The sequence below is a fragment of the Epinephelus lanceolatus genome, chromosome 13 (assembly GCF_041903045.1).
Source record: "Epinephelus lanceolatus isolate andai-2023 chromosome 13, ASM4190304v1, whole genome shotgun sequence".
NCBI classification, from domain to species: Eukaryota; Metazoa; Chordata; class Actinopteri; order Perciformes; family Serranidae; genus Epinephelus; species Epinephelus lanceolatus.
Genome location: NC_135746.1, coordinates 3,511,683 through 3,532,940, shown reverse-complemented (window position 1 = coordinate 3,532,940; position 21,258 = coordinate 3,511,683). Strand labels below are relative to the sequence as shown.

The following is a 21,258-nucleotide window of genomic DNA, read 5'->3' as shown; positions in this document are numbered from 1 at the left end:
TTGTTAACTATATTAGCGCCACTAACTGTGCTAACACTGTTAACAATGCTTACAATGCTCACAATTAACCCGCTTACTCACCGGGGCGACCTGGGTAGAGACGGGAGGGTGGGTACCATGTTTCTGCAGCAACGTCATCCTGCCCACCATGAGTCAGGACGGTGTTATTAGCTGTAATCCTCAAATAAGTGGTGCCACTAGCTAACCGGTGTAGCATGAAAACCTTATTAGCTTTGTTCATATTGTGGTACAGTGTAGTGCTAATACTCAGAAACTAAAGCGTAGCAGCACACAATTTACATTTGACTTCAGTGCCTTTCAGGAGGAAATGTTTCCACACCTAGCTTTGTTTAGCGCTTCAATCTTACCTTAGACGCAAATTAATGGAGCCATTAGCGGTGTTTGTGCGTATTAACTTACTGACGAACGTGCATCTAAAGTATTGTTGGTGGTTAACCGATTAGCAGTTAACTGCTGACACCCCTAATTGTCAGATCTTTGATGTCAGTGTCTTTGACCTCAACAGGAGTTTGCCTGTTAGCAATCTGGAAATCCATCGGTAAAAAACAAACAAATAAAAAAAACCCTTTTTTTTCTCCTTCCTTTACCTCTGGAGGCACAGCCCGGAGTTTTTCGACTAACGGAAGTGCAGGGGCCTCGGCGATCGCTCACGCCCTTCACTTCCGGCAGTGCCCCCAGGGAATCGCCGTGTTGTTTACAAATACTTCGGGTAGAAAACCAGCAGAGTTTAGCTATATATCACATTTTTCACGTCACTATATCACCGTGTAGACTAATCTGATGTTTGTTAAGTCTATAAACACAATGATTGAACAAATGTTACTATTTCTGTGTGCACGTTTTGTAATTAATAACATGGTTATTGTAGATTAGCTGGGCTAACCGTTAGCTGTTTACGTTAGCCGTTAGCCGTGTCTGTAATAACCATAGACTGTATAAAAATAAGGTAATAACTCAATAAACGGTCCGTGAATAAAATATTTTTTCCAGCAGATATCTTAGTTACAACATGATTGAGCTAGCAAAGCAGTTTTGTGTTGCTATGTGTGGTATTTATTCAGTTATGGGAAATCACGATGTCTAGAAAGCATCAGTGGCTGCAGCTGACAGGGACAGTTAGCAAAGCTAACATCAGGACGTCATCTGTTAAAAGCCTCCCGTTGTCGGATACTACATGAAACTACTCCAGTTAGCTCAATCATGTTGTAACTCAGACATCCGCTGGAAAAAATAGTTTTTTCACGTTGACGAGATGGCGTTTTGGGTGGAGTGGTCGCTATGGACGTGGAGCTTGCTGTTTCTGTAGGTACACATTTCCTGGGGACACCTGCACGTCTTGGCCACGCCCCCTCCATTGTGATTGGCTAAAGCGCAGCATATTCAAACTCAAAGCCCCGCCCTCCCCCCCCCCCCCCCTCGTCTTTCACACAGGGCTGCTGACAGATTCTACAATGTAAATTGCAGGATCTGTCTTGAGAGATTAGCCTGTTAGTAATGAAAGTGCTAAATATAGGTGGCTTACGTCAAGTACAAGTACCCTAAAAGAACATTTCCCTTTCTTCCAAGAATACATCACATTCATTTATATAATCAGAGACAGAATCTGACCTGAATCTAACATACTGATTAATCAAAACTGCATATAACACAGTTTAAAAATCACATACATATATTTCACTTCACCATAAACGTGTAAAACCTACAGCTTGTTTACAGTAAAGATGCCCCACAGTTTCCTGTTCCCCAGTGAAAGTGAAGAGGAAGCGATAATGGATATGACGCTGGACCGTATTTCACAAGTCAGTCAGGGCGTCTTCCGGGACAACGTTCTGTGAGCAGACTGGATTCTGCTCAGACCTGCATGAGGCTGCTACAGTGACGCTATGCTGTGCGTGGGAGAACAGAGCAGCCCTAGAGTGATAATTAGTCCGGTCTCTCGTTGGGCAGCCGATTCGCACATCAGCATTGGCTGTCTTCTTCTTCTTCTTTTTTTTTTTTCTTTGTTCCTCAGTATCTTCTTTTTTTTCCTCACTCCCAACTTGGCTGCCTCCATCTCTCCTTCTGTGCTTCTCTCTGTCTTAATTAGCCTCAATTCTCTTGACTTTGATTGGATTCTATTTGATTAAATTCAGCTGAATTCAATTCAAGGTTTAGCAGAGACCACACAGTATCACAGGCTAACACAAAAATAACAGCACAGAAAGTTTGTCCGTCTCTCTTCCCTCTCCTTCCCAATTCTCTTTCCACCAGCCATGATGAGCTGCAGTGAAACTGAATAATTCACAACTGCAGCAGCACAACTCAGGAAGACTGAAGCTGTCAGTGATAGACAGAAAACAGTCAGCCAGTTTGTTTCTGAAAATGCACATCTCAAGTACCTGTGCATCTGTTCACTGGCACTGCTGAGCCCACTGTGGATACTAATGCTGTGTTTGTATTTCAAACAGTGTGTCGTCCAACAGACTGAAGAATGTGCTTCGTTTTCAAGCAACTTCCAGGCAGGTCTGCCACACAGTACACATTATCCTCATGATGTTCTTCTACAGTGTCGGGCAGTAACAGGTTACAGTAATAATATCATTTTTTCCAGTAATGAGTAGTGTAACTAATTACTAATGAAATACCAGTAATAATATTACAGTTACACCTCGCTACATTGTTACTTTTGTTATCACGTCACTACTGACTTGAAATACAACAATCACATCAGCGGACTCATTTTAGTAATCGTAACTAGTTGGAAACTCTTACTGTAGCAGCTGGAAATATTCCCATTTCTTTGATTCTGTCAGGAGGAAAGACAACAAGAACACTGCTGCTACAGGTAGTCGGACTAAAAGTCTTTCCACTGCGAAAAACATGTCCTCAAACCTTCAGTCTGAAACACCTCGGCTACTACGACCAACAACACAACAACATGAAGCTCCAGGAAATACACCCCTCCAAAAGTGAACCCTCCTCGGCTGCAGAGGGTGGCTGTAGCCCTGCACTGGCTAAACAACCAAAAATTGAGCATAGCGTTAGTTCAGGCAGGACACGATGTCAAGCTCAGCTCACATCCCAGCTACATCAGCTGAACTCATACAGTCAATGAACTGATGGAGCAGCTGATTGATGAAGGGAGTCAGCTGATAGATCACATGATTCCTTTCTATGCAACCAATTGGTGAATCTCATTCAGGGCGCCCTATTTAAACTGCTCTGGCCTACCTGTTGCTGCTTCCTCTGCAACCTGCCTCCACCCCAGCTCCTCCTTTTCATGCTGTGTCTGACTTATCAGTGTCATTTCTATTTGTCTTTGCTGCTGCTCTCCCTGCCTTAGGCTTTCCATGTAGGCGCATGGAAGGGCAGGGAGGTTTGCTCTCTCTGCCTTAAGGCTTTCCTTATTTGCACGTGGAAGAGGCTTTCTGCGTAGGCCAGAGGAAAGACAGAGAGGCCCCAGAACAGAGCCATATCACAAAATATAATACTGCAAATGGAAATAAAGTTTTCTTTGACTTAAGTGGTCCTGACTGAACTGAATTTTGTGAACTCTGTGTGTAGGATACAAAGAAGTAATGAAGCTTGTGGTTGGATATGTGGTGAATAAAATGTTGCTCCACAAGTGTCTCTCCATCTTTCAGGCAGAGCCTTGGGGAAATACCTGTCACAGGCTACGGTAAACTTCCAGGTAAATAGAAGCTATCTAGCCTCAGCTACACTTAACAGCGATTACCCTGACACTCACACAGAGGCACAGATCTGAATTTTGAGAAGATACGCAATTACAAATTTTAAGGGGTGTAACGGAAAAGTAATATAACGAGTAGTGTAACAAATTACTGTTGGCAGGAAGTAATAAGTAAAATAATATTATTACTTTATAAAAGAGCATACATTTTTAGAGTAAAGAGCCCAATCCTGTTCTTCTGACAGCAGTTAACATGTTGTGGTCCTGTCTGGTTCTGCGGGCCAAGGTCTTCTTAAAATATTGACAATATAAAATCAAAAGAAGCTGTTTGTTGTGTGAAAAACAAAGAAAAGGAATCACACAGCAGATGTACACTGCTTTGGGGGAAACTGAGTAAAGCAAAGCATGAATCGTGTTTGTCCAGCTCGGTTTGGTCTTGTGACCTGAACCTCTGAGGCTCTAATGTCATGATGATCTCTGATGCACAGTAACAGCAAGTCAGCCTGTGCACGAGTCCAGAATAGACCTGACTCAAGCAATAAAGGTCATGAGGATGAGACGATTAGTCAGTTGATTAATATTTACTCAAACTGGCAAAGAAGCAAAGCAAGCTGATTTCAAGCTGTCTCCTGATGACTGAATGAGTTCACTTCCTACTGGTCCGATTACACCTATCACACATCATCATGGTGATCATTGTAATGATTGCTGATACCAGAGTCAACTTTTAATATCTATCAGTGTTGATGAACATGTGTCATTATGCGGCAGCACAAACCGGTGCAGGAGATAATTTAAGAGTATTTGTGAGTTAGCTGAAGGATAACATTACCAGCTGTAGCTGTAATTCCTCCACCTGTGCAAACACATGTGTGAGCAGCAGATTAAAGTGAATCTGGCTCTCCTGTGTCTCCCCGCCATGTTCTCCTTTCTGTCTTCCAAACATGGAAACATTAAAATACAGCAGCAGCACACTGATCACTGAGAGAAAAAAACCCAAACATCAGAGTTAGTACACAGCACTCACCGCTGTACGTGACAATCCGGATAGTGGAGTCACCCTCTCCGAAACGTGTGATGGGGGTGAGGCGCACCTCGTAGGATTCAGGCTTTATGAGCTCAGTCAGGTTGTGTGTCATGAGCTCTCCTTTGTTGATTGGTCCGTCCACAGGGATCTCCTGCTCCCACCAGCGCTGCAGCCCCATCTGGATGGAAAGAGGAACCACAAGAGTATTTAAAACCTCTAGACGCTCACAAGTTCTGTACCTACAGGGACGTTTTATACATAATTGGCCTTAACAAAGCACTTGGGACATCTACCACAGTCTGCTCCATAGGACACTTTCAGCAATAGGTTTAAATCCATCAGACTAGAGGGCGTGGTGAGGATGAAGTCAGCAAGGGGGAAAACAGTCCATTATATTAGTGCTAGCGTCAAGCGACGCCATTACCTTTTGTTTTGACGATGTGCTGTAATGTTATCTTGAGGGATTCACAACCTTAAGAACTACAGTTCCTCGGAGGCTCACAACTCTTTACCTTTCTTCACCAGTGGCTAAACAATCGGACACTGTTAAGATAAAGTGTTTCATCCTTTTTGTTGAACCAGAAACAGCCCCAAAATCACTATCGTCAAACCCGCCAGACTCCATTTAAGTAAACAGTAATTTTAGTGTGTTTACAACCAGAGTAATTTCAAATCTAACTGAGTGAATTAATGGTTTATTTCAACCAAACCACAGTTGGTGGTTGTTGAAACAGTGGAAAGATGAACCAAAATGGTGCCTGTGAGTTTTATTTTGTTTCTGTTGACTTTGATTTAAGTGGGTTTTACAATGATAAAATTACTGTTTAATTAGATGGAGTCTGGCAGGTTTGAATTTTGGAGCGGTTTCTGGCTGAACAAAAAGGATCTTACTCTCAAACAAAAAGGTCTATCTCTGTCCTGATCCTTTTCACAATGTTGTCAGACAATTATAACAACAATTTGAGCCTGGCAGTGGCAAAAACCTGCTCATGTGCCACTAATACCTGACCAAATTCAAAACGTGTTGATCCAAATAGTCAGTTAGACACAAAAACATGTGAAAAAGGGTCCAAGTTGAAAAGGATCCTTTAATTCTCGATTTTTGATTTGATTTGACGTGCAGACAGCCACACAGCAACTTTTCAGCATGGCAATGAATTCCTTCTTTCCCCCCCTTGGTGTAAAAAGATGTGACATTTTGAGGGCGTCCCTGTTAATACTGACTGTGTCTATAACCTCTAACCTCTAACCTTAGTGGTTCCAGGTCCAGATTTCTCCTTAGTCATTAGTTCAAGATACACACATTTTAAAATGTTCAGTGTCACACTTGTGTTGGCCAAGTCATTCTAGCTAGTTTGGTGTCTCTGTTTTTTGCTCACTCTACAGCAGGAAACGCCACTTAAAAACAACTCTGCGCCAGATGTTCACTGTACTTCAAAATAAAGTGTGGTTTTTTACAAACTTGACACATTCGTGGGTCACTTGTGGTCCATTCAGAGAGGACCCACGACCCACTTTTGGACTGCGACGCACCAGTTGGGAACCACTGCTCTAATTCAACCAATAACATGTGGAGTCCCACAGGGAAGTGTTTTTGGCCCCCTACTGTTTTCTTATATGTGAATGGCTCGTGGGTTTTTTCATAAGAATGAGAACACTCTAAAGATAATATTAAGTGAGGAACTCAGTAAAATTTATAATTAACTTGTAGGCAGCAACAGTTGTCTTCTTTATTTGGATTAAATTAAGTTGGACAAGTATTGTCCTGGACAGTCTCTTTTAATCTGCCAAACCTTCTATTAGAGACAACTGGTTTTTGGCTAGAAAAGCTGATTTAATTAACAAAGGAAGACTCTCGGCTAATTCCTTTGTTTTAAGTTGCTTTGATTAGTTACTCTGTTCATGGTTCGAAGGTCCGGGAAGCGCCTCAAGTTAATTACAGATCTTTCAGCACAAGTTAGACAGTGTTGGGGTTGGACCCGAGGGAACACGTTGGCAAACAGTACTTCCAACAGCAAGAGCGGTCACCCTTGAAGAATAAAGTTGTAAAACTTGAACACAGTGAGGTACATAACATTTATGAGTATCTCAGAGACTGTCTGTGTAGAGTTAGGGGAACTCGTGCCCACCAGAGATTTAATACCCACTCCTTTAGGAACCTTTGCACAGTAATAGAAAAATTAAACCACCACAATTTAAAAGCAGCTTTAATCAATATTTGGCACTATGGATTTTGTAGTACCACCACATACGGAGAGCATTCAGAGTACAAAAGACTATTTTCTGAAGACTTTGCTCCTGGGAACATTTTGCATACATGACCACATGCAACACATATTCCCTCACCATCAGTGTAGGATGTTCTCACTCATCTGCCAATTAACCCTGTCTATAGGCGTTTGTACCATCCGCCAACATAACATGCTACACAACAAGATATTTTTTGTCTGTAAGCTGTTGACAGATAGCTGCTCATTAGCTACATTTACTTTCAAAGCAGCTGCAGGCCTCTGAATTCAAATGCTGCTATGAACAAGCAGCAGGAACATTCCTATATTTGCAGAGAGGAGAAAAATCCTGATTCCTCCTATTAAAGATATGCCTCAGTCTGCATTATACAGGCGCGTACAGTAAGGACAACACCTTTGTGCTTTGTACATGATTGCCTCATTCTTTAAAAGTTTGTCTTTAATCATGCTCCACAATGTTTTGCTATCCCCTTTTACAGGGGGACCTTGAACTGACAGGAATTTTATATCTCGTCTTTGCACAATGCAGAGCACATAAGCGTACCTGTCTTGAGGTGACTAAGCTCAGGTATCACACAAAAAATTAGCTGGCGCTTTTCATGTCTTGTGATACAATACGGCCCTGTCGGAAAATTCAAAGAAACAAAACGAGGGTTTGTTGCTGCATTTGCTGGGGGGCAAAGAGAAGAGAAGTAGGGTACATTTTATCCTTGAGAATCAGTTTAAGGGGAAGAGCGGCACAAAGACAAGTTACAGGTTCTGCATCACAATTAGTGACTTTACATGCCCTTCTCAGTCAAAGGAAAAGACAAAGTGTGTTACTAGCAGAGAGAGACAGAGATAGAGTGAATGAAGGTGTGATAGCAGTGGAGCAGAGTCAGTGTGTGTGTGTGTGTGTGTGTGTGTGTGTGTGAGAACAATACCAATTAAGTAATTACTTAGAGCCTGGATGATCCACAATTATGGGGTGCAAGTTTTCCCCACCATTAGTTTGCAGGTAAATAGAGTGTTTTTCCTGCCACTGGTAATTGCAGATGGAGCACTTGTCCCTACCTATCCTTTGAAAATTTTAGCTTTCCACTAAGTACAAAAGCCATGGCACTTAATTGCCATAAATTACACAGTGTTGGCCTCTACATCCATGTGTGTGTGTGTGTGTGTGTGTGTGTGTGTCTGAACGCTCTAAAGGGAGGATGTATCATTTCAAGCCCATTTGATATTTTCAATAAAAGTAAAAACAACCCGTCTATACAAATGGCAACAAAAAAATAGTCAATATGCTGTTTCTGACTAGAGACACACAGATGGATTAAAAATTATACATCATCATGTTTTGCTCATATTTGGTGGTGCGGGATTTTTTAGGGCCGATGCCGATACCGATTTTTTTCCATCACCCTTAGCCAATGACCGATTATGGACTGCTGATTTTCTTGAGCCGATATTTGGGGCTGATACTGCTTTTGCTCCTTCAATTTACATCAAAAAAATGACACAATGATAACAAATATTACAGGTCTCAAGTTTAAAATAAGAAACATTTATTGAACAGTAAAAAATACTAAAACAAGATGGAAAGTTGAGGTAGAACAGGTAGAATGTTATTATTATTATTATTATTATTATTATTATTATTATTATACATTCAAATAAAAAAAAGAGTTCAGTGCTCTTAAATCTTCCAGTAATGTCTTTATAAAACAAACAAATATTTAAGCTGAAGCATAAATAAAACAACAACTACTGTACACAGTAGGATTCGCTGCATGTGCACTGCAGGGTCTTCCGGCAACACAGAGCTGCCCGTGGATGCCTGTCTGTAAATCATGCCAGGGAAAAATAAATCCGCGAACCCACGTGCGTATCGGCCGATGCCGATACAAGTAAAAAACTCAAATATCGGCCCGATATATCGGCCGGCCGATGTATCGGTCTATCCTCAGTGTGGGTAGTCTGTGGGTTGATGCTGAGGGGTTTGCACATGCCAAAGAGAAGGGCTACTTTCCTGCATCTGCAGCAATATGCAGTTGCAAGTTATACTGTATGTTAGCAGTGCTGCTAATCCATATGTGTGTATCTGTATCAGTCTGTAGATCATGAGCTGTTCTGTACATGGGAACCAGTGTCTAGAATGCACCTTTCCTAAATGTTTTTGAAGCTGCAGTTGGTAACTTTTACAAAGATATGCCAAGTCTACTTATACCTGGTCAGCCTACCCTGCTCTGTTTGACTCAGGCTGAATCCAAATGTCCAGACTTAACCGCACTTACAGGCTCGTGGACTTCACAGGCGCGTTAACTGGAAGTCTGGGAGTACTTAGGGATGTCCAAATCCACAATTCAACCAGTCCACAAGGTGCCTCAAGTTGACTTTCTGCAGACTTGCAGAGAGTCCGCTTGGGGTGCAGACTTAAGCACGTCATTGATTTAATAACCCACAATTCATTGCAATACAGACATGATGTGGGTTTTTCAACTGTAAAATAGTTATTGATAGTTAGGCCAATTAAAATGCTACTTGAATAAGGCCAGAAATAATATTCAACCTCATCATGATTCAGAGATATGTAGAAGTATAGACTGTAGAGGGACTGAAATACATTTTATTACTGCGGCCTATCAGGCTCTGCACTGAAATAGACTGGAAAAAAAAGGTTGAAAAACAACAAAAGAAGGTCTTTTAATGTAAGTAAATACCTAATTTATTGAGTTATAGCCCCGTCCTTATTTACAAACCTTTATACTCTGTTATATAGAGATGTATTAATAGCCTTCATTTTTCTTCAGTCACAAAAAAGGCTATACATGGGATTTATATCTTGTTATCTGCAGGAACAGATGAGTTCAGCACTGTTCATCAACTTATATGATAAATATGAAGGCAGCGACAGTTGAACGTTTCCACGGCCACGGGTAAAACAGTCTCAAGGGCTGTCTATCAGCTGCTCGCAGTCTCTTTACATGATGACAGTAAATACTTCACACAGCGTACAACTGAAGTCCGCAAGGGCTCAGTCTGCAAGTCCAGAGGGTGGACATTTGGATTTAGCCTCAGATTTCTCAACCCACCCTCCCTTCCCCATCTCTCCTTCATCCTCTTGTCCCTTCTCCCCTCATCTTTTCTTATTCACTCTGGTGCATACCTCTCCCATGTCTCACTCTAGGTACCGGCTGGGGGGCATGTAATCAGCTCAGGTGGAAAAACGCCCGAGACAGAACCCCCATACTGAATCTTCCTCTGCTCGATCTCTGGTACATCATCCCACATCAACCTATCAGAAGACATCACTCTTCCACCTTCATCCCCTTACATGCATTGACCAGTCCTCAGCAACTAACACCTCCTGAATTACGATTAAACATTTTAACAACATATTGTTGAGGTGTGGTCCTAGCTAGCGAAAACTTTATTAATTACTCTGTTGCCTCGTAGTGATTCCAATGGCATTACCGGATGTGAATGAAAACAACCAAACAGTCTCTCAAGATGCTGTCAATCATGTCAATCACTGCTCGAGAACTGCGGTCAGACTGTTCAACCAGGGAACACAGTGTGGCCGGTTGGTTGTCGACGGTTTCCAACATGGTGGCCGGGTCACAAATGTTCTCATTTTACAGCTAAACAGTACAATAAATTCTGTTTCTGAAAACATTTGAGGTGAGAAACAGGCCATGCAGTAACAGAATCTTGATTCATATTTGATCAGCGCTCCCTGATTAGACAGTTTGACCACAGTTCATGAGCAGGGATTGACATGATTGACAGCTGCATTCGAGACGTCTTCGCTCTAACTGGTTGTTTTCTGTGAGCTGTGGTAGATTTTAGCAAACGCAAAAAGGTGTCACTATAAAAGTTACCAACTGTAGCTTTACGGAGTGAGTAGGACAAAAAAAATGTTAAAAGCTTTGACCATTTAACCAAGTTAAATAATCTATGTGTTTAATGGAGGTGTAGATACAAAGAAGAGGGAGGTAGGCACAGTGACATGAAACTGGCCGAAGCATTCTACAAATGCAATATTTAGAGGATATTTTATTCCAGATAAAAAAATAGCCCACTTCATTAAATCAAACATTCTTACACAACATTACTGACTGAGGTTATATGTATATGTATATATATGTCTAAATAAGAAGTAACCAACGTAACGCTTTCACCAGCCTCCATGCTGCTTTTTACTGATTTACTGATTACTAACCTGTTTCCCAACCTCTGTGACATTGACCATGAAGTATCATTAAAACATCACACATCATACAGACATCACAAAAGCTAGAGAAGGCCCACTTATGGAGCATAGCATTAGTTCAGGTAGAGAACTGAAGTTGCACTTCCATTAGCTGAAACGTTGCACCCAATTCAGATGTTATCAGACCATTAAATGGTTGTTATCTGTGGTTCTTAGCCTCACAGATTTGGGTTAAGGCCTTTGCGCACTGAGGGCCGAATTCACAAAAGGATTGCGTGGCTTTTACGGCCGCTAAACCGGTAAAAATGGAGCAAACAGATACCGTCTAATTCACAAAGCACGCGCAGAGGGTGAAATGCTCCACTAACTGTGCTGCCAAGCAGATTGTGTCTCGGTGCTCCGGTGTTATTTGCACGTATTTAAATGAGGTAATATGCATATATTTGGCGGAAAAATTGCCCCTTTCTATGCAAATGAGCCTCATTGATAAACAACGTCTAATTCACTAACACCAGCGCTAATAGCCACACACAGTTTGAGTGAAGTAAATAACGTCTTTAGAAAGCTGGTGCAAACTGGGCGCTCCTCTGTGGAAGCCTCTCGCCCAGACTTTCCAGTGATCGTGGCAGCAGTGATCGTCTGTTAAATCAGTCTGTAAATAATATTTTGACATTATTATTATAATCATTATTACTTTAATGGCATCCGAAGATACTGATGCGTTGAACAGGTGACAGTCTGCGGTCGTTCTCAAAACGCACTTCTGTCACGCACTTCAAAAGCAACTTTCAATAATTTATTTTACGAAACGAGGGAAACAAACGTGAACAAAAACGGTTCCATAATTCATATTAAATTCAAAAGATAACGAAAAAACAGCTACAAGTGAGAGGGAATAGTGATAAAATGGTCAAACTGGGTCAAATCCACAGCCTCAACCCATCCGACACTGTTAGACTGACTCACCAGCAGACATCACTACATGAGGGGATACAGTATTCAGTACTTTGCCAGACAAAGTCTGCCATTGTTCTGCCACAGTGTTCTTGGTGCAAAGCCAGCATTTATACTTTGCCATGTGGCTTATTGCAGTCAGGGGCAAGTCAGGGGCAAACTGCACTCAGCTGCCAAACTTGGTGGGCGTGTTTGTGCTGGTATATCATTAGCGCAATATCCTTTGTGAATAGGACGTTAAGACGGAGCAAACTGCGGGTGCAAGTGAAGTGCAATTCAAGGTGCTATCAGCGGCCGCAGTTCATTCTTTGTGAATTCGACCCTGAGTTTTTGGATGCTTTTTTTTTAATATATATATACGTCATCCAAAAAGAAAAAAGTTACACATAGAAACCTCGCACACTGAGTCTGATGCATTTTATTGTTTTACTTGTTGCAAAAATTTGGAAAACAAAACAAAATGGAAAGACACATTTGCTCCCTTGCCTCTCTCCACTGGAGTTGCCTCCCTGGCTGTCGCCACTCTCTCCCCATGTCTTACATTTGGCACTGCTGCTGCGGGGACTGAGCTGTCCTCCCTCTGTGTCTCCACACTGTCACTCTCTGTGTCTGTGTGTGGTCTTCATCCTCTATTACGTCCTCCTCCTCGTCATCATCATCCACCTGAATATTACTATCTGAGCTGTTGAGAGTAAGCTATCTGAGTTATGAAACGATAGCATGTGCCAAGTTCCTCTCTTTTGTTGCGGATGTATGTGGTACGTCACGTTTTTTTACTGCTTCTTGGTCAGACAGCTCTCTAAAGGATTTTTACAGATGTGAAACACAGAAAATCAAACATGTTTCAGTCAGTGTGAAAACATAACTGACCCTATGTCAGGTTGTATTTATTCTTAAATGTGTGACAATTTTGGACAAATGTGGGCAAAGGCCCAAAGAAAGGGCCTCCAAAACCTACTGTTTGGTTCAGAGGCCATTATCAGGCCACTGAATGGCTGTTGACAAAAATAGGAAATGGACTGCACTTGTATAGCACCTTTCTAGTCTTCTGACCACTCTAAGCACTTTTACACTACATGTCGCATTCACACATTCACACACTGGTGGCTGAGGCTACCATACAAGGTGCCCCCTGCTACTCAGTAACTGTTCACACGCACTCACAGTCCGATGGAACAGCCATCAGGAGCAGTTTGGGGTTCAGTATCTTGCCCTAGGATGTTTTGACATGTGGACAGGAGGAGCCGGGGATCAAACAACTGATTAGTGAATGACCTGCTCCACCTCTGAGCCACAGCCGCCCCAGTCCACGTAACCAATAATGTGAAATGGGTGCAGTTTGGTTTGGTTTAGGAGCAAAATATTTGTGGTTAGGTTTGGGAAAAGATATGGTACGTCTGTTAAAACAACAGCCTCTGGTTGAAATAAGTTAACAATAATTTTTGGGCCTCAAACCATGCTCTCCTGGGTGAAAGCCCTGTGCTTGTTTGACCTAGCCACAAACATCAACCACCCCTCCCTCCCTCCTGCCTGACGCATACTTTCTACTACGCAACTTTATACTACATCACTTGACTTCCTCCTTTGCTCCCAGCATAATTATAAAAGCCATGAGAAGGTCCCCACCTTACAATAAACAGGCATTTCATGGCCTAATAATAGCCTTGTGAACCTAACAGTGGGTGTGGCAGGCCCCTTTTAACCCATATCTGTGACGCTTTTAACGACAGATTACGGCCACTTAATTACCTGATAACAGCAGAACTGGCTGTGAAACTACAAAGACGGGAATCATATTCATATATGTGTTCAGTGTGGTCATTATAACCTGAGACTTTTCACTGTCAGACTATTAATATGCTACCTCCACCATCCAAACGTCCTCTTTATGTGCCACATTATTGAATTAATTAAGATTTATGTTCATGTAAATGTTCAGTGAAGGGTGGATTCTTAGTTGCAGCAGATTCTCCTTCAAAGTGCAGCAGACTAAATCTATTCTAAATTATATCATATAAAACTGCAGATGGTTCCTAATGTTTAACCTGTAAGCCTGAATATGAGGCTACATGAAATGCTCATTGAAGCTCTGATGAAACAAGCGCCTTTGGGTCCACGTTAGCATTTTACTTCTCATTTATTTGAGGTTTGTCATTTTACAAAAGAATTAAAATGTCCTTTTTACTTTAGTGTGATAGGAAGCAACTGTGTAGGTACAAACAAAGAATAAATACTTCATTTCAAATGGATTTGATGCCAGACCCTAATGGGAGCACCCTGTCAATTTACTCTGAGAATGTCTTCGGGTTTGTATCTTGCCTCATTATTGTTCCCAAATCCCCACAATGCATTGCTTTTGCTTTGTTTAGGTGGATGTGTAATGCTGCGAGCATAAATAAAAGTATTTATATATATGTGAGTGCAGCTGTGTATCAGTTTGGGAGGTTTTGCTTGGATTTAAAAACATTTAATTGGGTAAAAAAATATCTAACAGGGGGGCTGTTGTGTCTCTGTGAGTGTGTGTGTCCCAGGGCTCCAGGCAGATGGAGGCCTTAAATGATAGTCTCAGCATACACCGCTGCAAACTGCAAACAACAACAAATGCAGGCAAATAATTCAATTTTTTCCATATCAAAAAAAAGGAATTGTATTAAATGTGCAAATCAAATCAAACTTAAGATGTTGATTGAGAAAAACATTTAACTTTTCAGACGTTTTTTGAGTCATACACATGCTTATTGGGTTACGGACTTTGCACCTTTGTTTTGATTCCCATTAATGTTCACAGAATCCCCGCGTCTGCGCTCAATTAAGGTTTCTGTTTACATCCCATTACCTTTCATTTTCAAAATTTTCCCCACAGAGGCAGAGTGCCATATTGATTTAATTTCGTTTGATTGCGGCAGCAGTTCACGGGGTTTTCGAGGCAACTTTAAAAAAAAGAAAAAAGAAACAGCAGGATTGATCAAAGCGATCGCAGGAGCTAAAAGAAAGAGGGATAATCAAAGTGACGTGTATTGTTAGACGTAAAACGTATGGCTCCTATTGATCTTGTTGCATGCGCCGAGTTGACAGATTGATATAAAGAGGAGGAGGAGACCGAGGAAAACAGTTCTAAAATTGCGAGATGTAGGTCGAGAAAGTTCTCTTATAGCGGTTGGAGACGAGCAATCAAGCCTGTGGACAGCAGAGACGGTTTGGAAGTAGCCGCCTGTAGTATCAAAACAAGGCCAGATGTCACATCTTTCCACTGCATCCTTGACAGGCGCATTGATTTGTGTTTTGTGATTCTCGCCCGTGCATGCCTTTCAGCTACAGCCTCGTAGCCATTTCCCCTTCGGCCAGACCGTCTCTCACGAGAGCACTGGACGATAACACAAAGCAATCCATTACAGAGGTGTAGGGTCTACCAGTTCCAAGTATTAATTCAAAAGAGAAAATGATAATAATTCTCAGAGAATGGCAGAGGAGCTTCTGCTGGATCTATAAATAGATCGAAGCTGTGTCGTCCACGTGCCGGAGCTCTCTTTACTGCACCACTCTTTCACAGTCAGTCCGGAGGTATCGCTGCATTTATTTATTTACAAAGACAGCCTCTCCTCCTACTCATTTCTCTCTTCTTCTCTCTCATTTCCTCTCGCTCACGTTTCTTTTTTGACTCCTCCTGGCTCCAACTCTTCCCCACCAAAAGGCAATTTGAAAAAAAATCTTATTATCAGTCCAAATCAATACTCAAAGCTGAGACTCAATCGATCACAGAGAGTATACTGTAGAGCAAGTCCCACCAAAAAGTCCTTCCGGCAAAGAATCTCTTTCATCAAAGACAATGGAAGACTGGTTGTTATGCCTCGGAGGAAGGAATTAATGGTCACAAAATGCACCCTCTTGAAATATAAAGGCAAGAAGGTGGAAAGAAATTAATTTGCCCAAACACTGATTGTCTGCTAACATAAGGCTGGGGTAGGAATGTTCCCTTTAATAAACAAACGTAGAAAAGCATAAGCGTAGATTTTGAGGGGACGAGAGGGGATTGTCACCCTTGATGTTTAGGGTTAGGGTGAGGGGAAAAATTGGCACAGCATAGTTAAGGTAATAATGTATCAATACAGGGAGGACAAATATTGACTTTTTTATCATATAAATTATTGCTGTTGCAAATACATATTAAACTTTTGCCTCCTAGAATAATAAAGTAAATTGCTGTTTTAGTCCACTAACTACATTTTACAGCAATAAAAATGACTGAGGTGAAATGAACAGACTGAAAACTTGATCCTTGATCCCTGGGGCTATCCTTGATTAGATCATTAAATTAAATTAAATCACATTTTATTTATGAAGCCCAATATCACAAATCACAAATTGCCTCAGAGGGTTTTACAACATATGACATCCCCCTGTCCTTGAAGCCTCTCAGTGGACAAGGAAAAAACCCAAAAAACCCTTTAATGGGGAAACTAGAATTACTGCCTTGTGGTTGTCCACCTCCATAAATCTGTCAAGTTGCACTTACAGTTAAAATCCATATCTGTGAAAACATGGATGCTTCAAACACATCTTCCCCCAGCAGAACAGAAGATCTATAAAATAGGCCGCAAAGTTTCAAGGTGGTAACCCAAGATTAGTGTCACCAATTTAGTATTTGACCAAATGTCTCCCCTTCTGTTCCTGACTCATAACGTTTTATGTTAGTGTTTTATGCAGAATATTATGATGCCACAGTGAAACTGACCTTTGACCTTTTGGGCAAAAAAATGTCACCACTTCACCATTTTATCATTTTAGACATTTGTGCAAAATTCTGTCATAATTAGTGTATGAATTTCTGACTTATGGCCAAAAACTTTTTTTTTTTAGGTCACAGTGACCTTGACCTTTGACCACCAAATTCCAATAGGTTCATCCTTAAGTCCAAGTGGACGTTTGTGCCAAGTTTGAAGAAATTCCCTCAAGGACTTCTAAAGATACCACACTCATCTCAATAAGGTCTTGAGAAAATTTCTTCTTTCAAAGTCACTGTGACCTTCTGTCTGTCTCATATTTTTGTATCGTGTTCACCAGCATGAGATGAATGAGAGGTAATGGTGACCTTGACCTTTGAGCTATGACCAACAAATTCTAATCGGTCCACCCTTGACTCAAAATGAACATTCGTGCCAAATTTGAAGAAATTCCCTCAAGTGCAAGGTCACAGTAACCTTGACCTCTGACCACCAAATTCTAATCAGTTCATCCTTGATTCCATGTGGTCGTTTGTGCCAAATTTGAAGAATTCCTTCAAAGGTGTTCTTGAGATATTGTGTTCATGACTATGGGACAGACGGATGGACAGACGCCAGAATATATAATGCCTCTGGCCACGGCTACCACTGACGTGAATACATAAAAAATGGTAGAAAACCTAAACTTGATTAAAAACTCTGAGAGTTGAGATAGAAATTCAGAATACAGACCAGGAGCACGGTACACTGTAACAAACAGAATTAAAGCTGTAAAGTTTCTCAGGTTGGGTGTGAAAACTAGGAACAAGACTTCAAAGGAATTATAATTCAGTTTAGGTTTGAGGTTGATTAATAGACTAGAGTCAAAAATTGCTGCAACTCCCCCTCCTTGGCTGCTGCCTTAAGGAATGTGAGTATTATTATAACTGGGAGGAGTGGATTCAGTTAGGCTAAAATATTCATCATGACACAGCCAGGTTTCTGTAAGACAAATGAATTAATATGATTATCTGATATTAAATCACTGCTTTAGGTGACAGAGATCTGATGTTTCAAAGTCCACATTTAATTATCCTGTTTCGTTGTACTTTTAAACAAGAGGTGTTAATTTTTATGTTCAAGTCTTTTGTTTACTTTAGATTTAAATAATTTAAGTGGACGGGACAGGCACTGTTTTTATGGCATTATGGTTGGTTAACTGCTCTGAAGGCTCAGAGAAGCGTGTAAAACTGTGAATCTGTTTCCTGGTCTCGACTCTGGCTTGTCCTGGCTTAGAGACACTAATAAACTCGGTCAGGTTCCCAAAGTGAGATCAGCTCCATCCAAAGTGGGAGGAATGCCATCTCTCCGAGTCAGACCAGGGTTTTCCCAGAAAGTCCACCATTATTTACAAAGTCCACATCGTTCACTGGGCATATAAAACAGATGTTGACAAAATTTTCCTTTGGGGACAAAATTTACAGTTGAAAAAGGGACATAAATCCCAATATATGGCAATATGTGTTAGCATAATATTAAACGAATAAAAAAAAACTTTAAAATCACAATAATACTTTATCACCTCTTAAGTACAGTGACGATATCATGACTGTGGTCTCTGATGATTCTCATACCTAATATTTAGGATCCATTTGTGTTAGAGTAGGTGGTGGCAGTGTGCAACCTCAAATGCAACAAATGCAATCTTCCATAAAACAGAAAGAAGACAAGCAACTATGCACGGCTGACGCAGGATGTACTGCAACATTTCCACTATTAATTTATGCAGAAATGGCAAAAACTGGAGCATAAAAACTCATCAGAATGCAGGAAATGTAATGCTCAGGGTTCCTACATATTTTAACCAATGAATTTTCCAAACTTTTCTAAAACTTTCCCATAATGTTTTGCCCCATTTCCATGACTTTATTTAAGTAGTTTAAAATGGCCCGCCCATTAGGGTTATATATATAGGGTTACAACTAGGGCTGTCAGCGTTAACACGTTAATCACGATTAGATTAATGCAATCCATAACGCGTTTATTATTTTTAATCCCATTTTAATTTCGCAAGCCTTTTTGTCCCTTCTACTCACCTGTAGTCGGCTCCTCTAGCTGTAGCGTCATGCTTCAAAGTGGCTTCCTGCAGTAAACTTACCGCGGGGATGGAATGAAAGAGTGCTACTGGACTTTTGAACGGCTTGTTTAACTTTAAAAAACTTCCAGACGGTTCACTTGACAAGTCAAAAGTAAAATGCAACCTGTGTCAAACGGAGTTTAACTACCACCGCAGTACGTCGAGTTTGAGTTACCACCTCCACGCTAAACACCCAGGTGCAGCCGGCGTACCCCAGCCAAGCGAGCCTCAGCTCCGCCAAAGTACCATTTTGGAGTGTGGGAGTCGCCGCAGACCCGTGGATGAAAGTACGTTGAAGAAGTTAACTAAAGTGATTGCTAAATGGGTGGCAACCGACTGCAGACCAGTCAACATCGTAGAAGACTCAGGTATTGTATTAATTTGGTCTACATGGCACTTTTTTGAAAGAAAATACAAAAGGTCAAAAAGGAAATTCTTTCTTTGTGTTCATTTGATTCCCAATTAAGACAGTCTGGTAAGAAATACTTTACATTATGGGCTTAAAACTGCCTTGAAATGCAAAATAACAGAATTTTAAACATGCAATTCAAAACACAATTAATCGCGATTAACTATGGAAATTCTGCGATTAATTGCGATTAAAAAATTAATCGTTTGACAGCCCTAGTTACAACCATACATTATGACACATGCATTTCCCTTCAGCGCTCACTTTATTCACTCAGTAGACATTCCCACCACCAACTAGCTGCATATGCCCACAGACTGGATCGGTACAGCAGCACATACTGCAATTCACAAAACGTCAAAGCTAGAAAACCCAAGATCGTACAGATGGCATTGCAATGTGACGTGAGTTTGGATTATTATTTTAACAGGTACACTCACCGGCCACTTTATTAGGTATGCCAGTTCAACAGCTAATCAGCCAGTCACATGGCAGCAACTCAATGCAGTTAGGCATCAAGACTGCCTGCTGAAGATCAAACGGAGCATCAGAATGAGGAAGAAAGGTGATTTAAGTGACTTTGAACGTGGCATGGTTGTTGGTGCCAGACGGGCTGGTCTGAGTATTTACTGGGATTTTCAGCACAACCATCTCTAGGGTTTACAGAGGATGGTCCCAAAAAGAGAAAATATCCAGTGAGCCAAAATGCCTTGTTGATGCCAGAGGTCAGAGGAGAATGGCCAGACTGGTTCAAGATGATAGAAAGGCAGAAGACCACAGCAGGTGCCACTCCTGTCAGCTAACAACAGGTCTATTGTCTCCGGTCTATGTGTATCACATGATGTTAGTGACGTTTCAACGAAGGCACCTGGAAAACAGCTTTTTTTGCTTTAAAACTTTTCCAGGAATTACATGACTGTGGGAACCCTGAGTGTTTGGTGCTTGACATTTCTGCTTACCATGTGTCCCCCCAGATGTTGAAAAAACCCACGCCTTTTCAGAAAAGGTTGAAATGTTATCTGTTCTAGCCCAAATTCAGACACAAGTAAGTAGTATACTAAAGAACAACAACTCTGCACAGAAACAGCTGAAAATAGTAAAAAGCAACTGTATATTCTCTGGCAAGTTTTCAGACAAACGGCTGGTAAGCGCAAAACACAGGCTCTGCAAGCACAAGATCATTTATTACCAAACAGACCAACTGAGATAGTTGACAGAAAAATCATTGCACAACACAAACATAACTGGTTTAAAATGTGTTTTTCAAACCTCAATTCCTTGAGGGTGTAGTGTGAAACAAACATGAAATTATATTATTCATTGCAAACACAACTGTCAGGGTATGCTCGCTAATTCTGAGCAGCACTGAGATGGATTTAGCTTTGCAGAATGTGCAACACTTATTTGATATATGCTCTTTTTTTTTTTAAGCAGCCTCCTGAATGGTGCCTCAGCGCTGCAATGAAAAGGCAATGTGAAACTGCAAATCTGTGGTGTTAATGGAGTTGGTTCACTTCTTCAAACTTGATGTAAACTGAAGGTGGTGCCACACCTGCTGCTGCAAATAAAAACTATAAAGACTAAATGTTCTCCACACTGCCGGGGGGAGGGAGGGAGAGAGAGGAAGGTACACATTGATTGCCAAAGAGAGAAAATGTAACCATGCCATCCATCAATGCTAGCAGCCTGTCATCTGTGGAGTTTACTTGAGAAGCAGAGAAAACAGGAGCTCTGCTTGCTCTTTCTCTCTGCGGGGTTCCCTTTCACTCCTCTGACTGAGCTTCTGATGGAGAGCAAAAACAGAAGCAATTCGTGGAAACCACAGAACTCGTTCAAACGACGCCCCTGTCAGGTTCTTAGTCATTCCGCCCGGCCCGCAGAGGCTCATTCACATCCTCAAAA

General features: G+C 41.3%; 1 protein-coding gene across 4 annotated transcripts in view; it reads right to left on the bottom strand.

Moving 5' to 3' along the window:
* Positions 1–21,258, bottom strand: part of LOC117270807 (MAM domain-containing glycosylphosphatidylinositol anchor protein 2) — a 337,292-nt gene that overhangs the window by 43,571 nt on the left and 272,463 nt on the right. For all 4 annotated transcript variants that reach the window (XM_033648706.2, XM_078173655.1, XM_033648709.2 and 1 more), the window contains exon 12: positions 4,719–4,896. In XM_033648706.2, the coding sequence (XP_033504597.1) occupies positions 4,719–4,896 (178 nt within the window). The remainder of the gene's footprint in view (positions 1–4,718; positions 4,897–21,258) is intronic.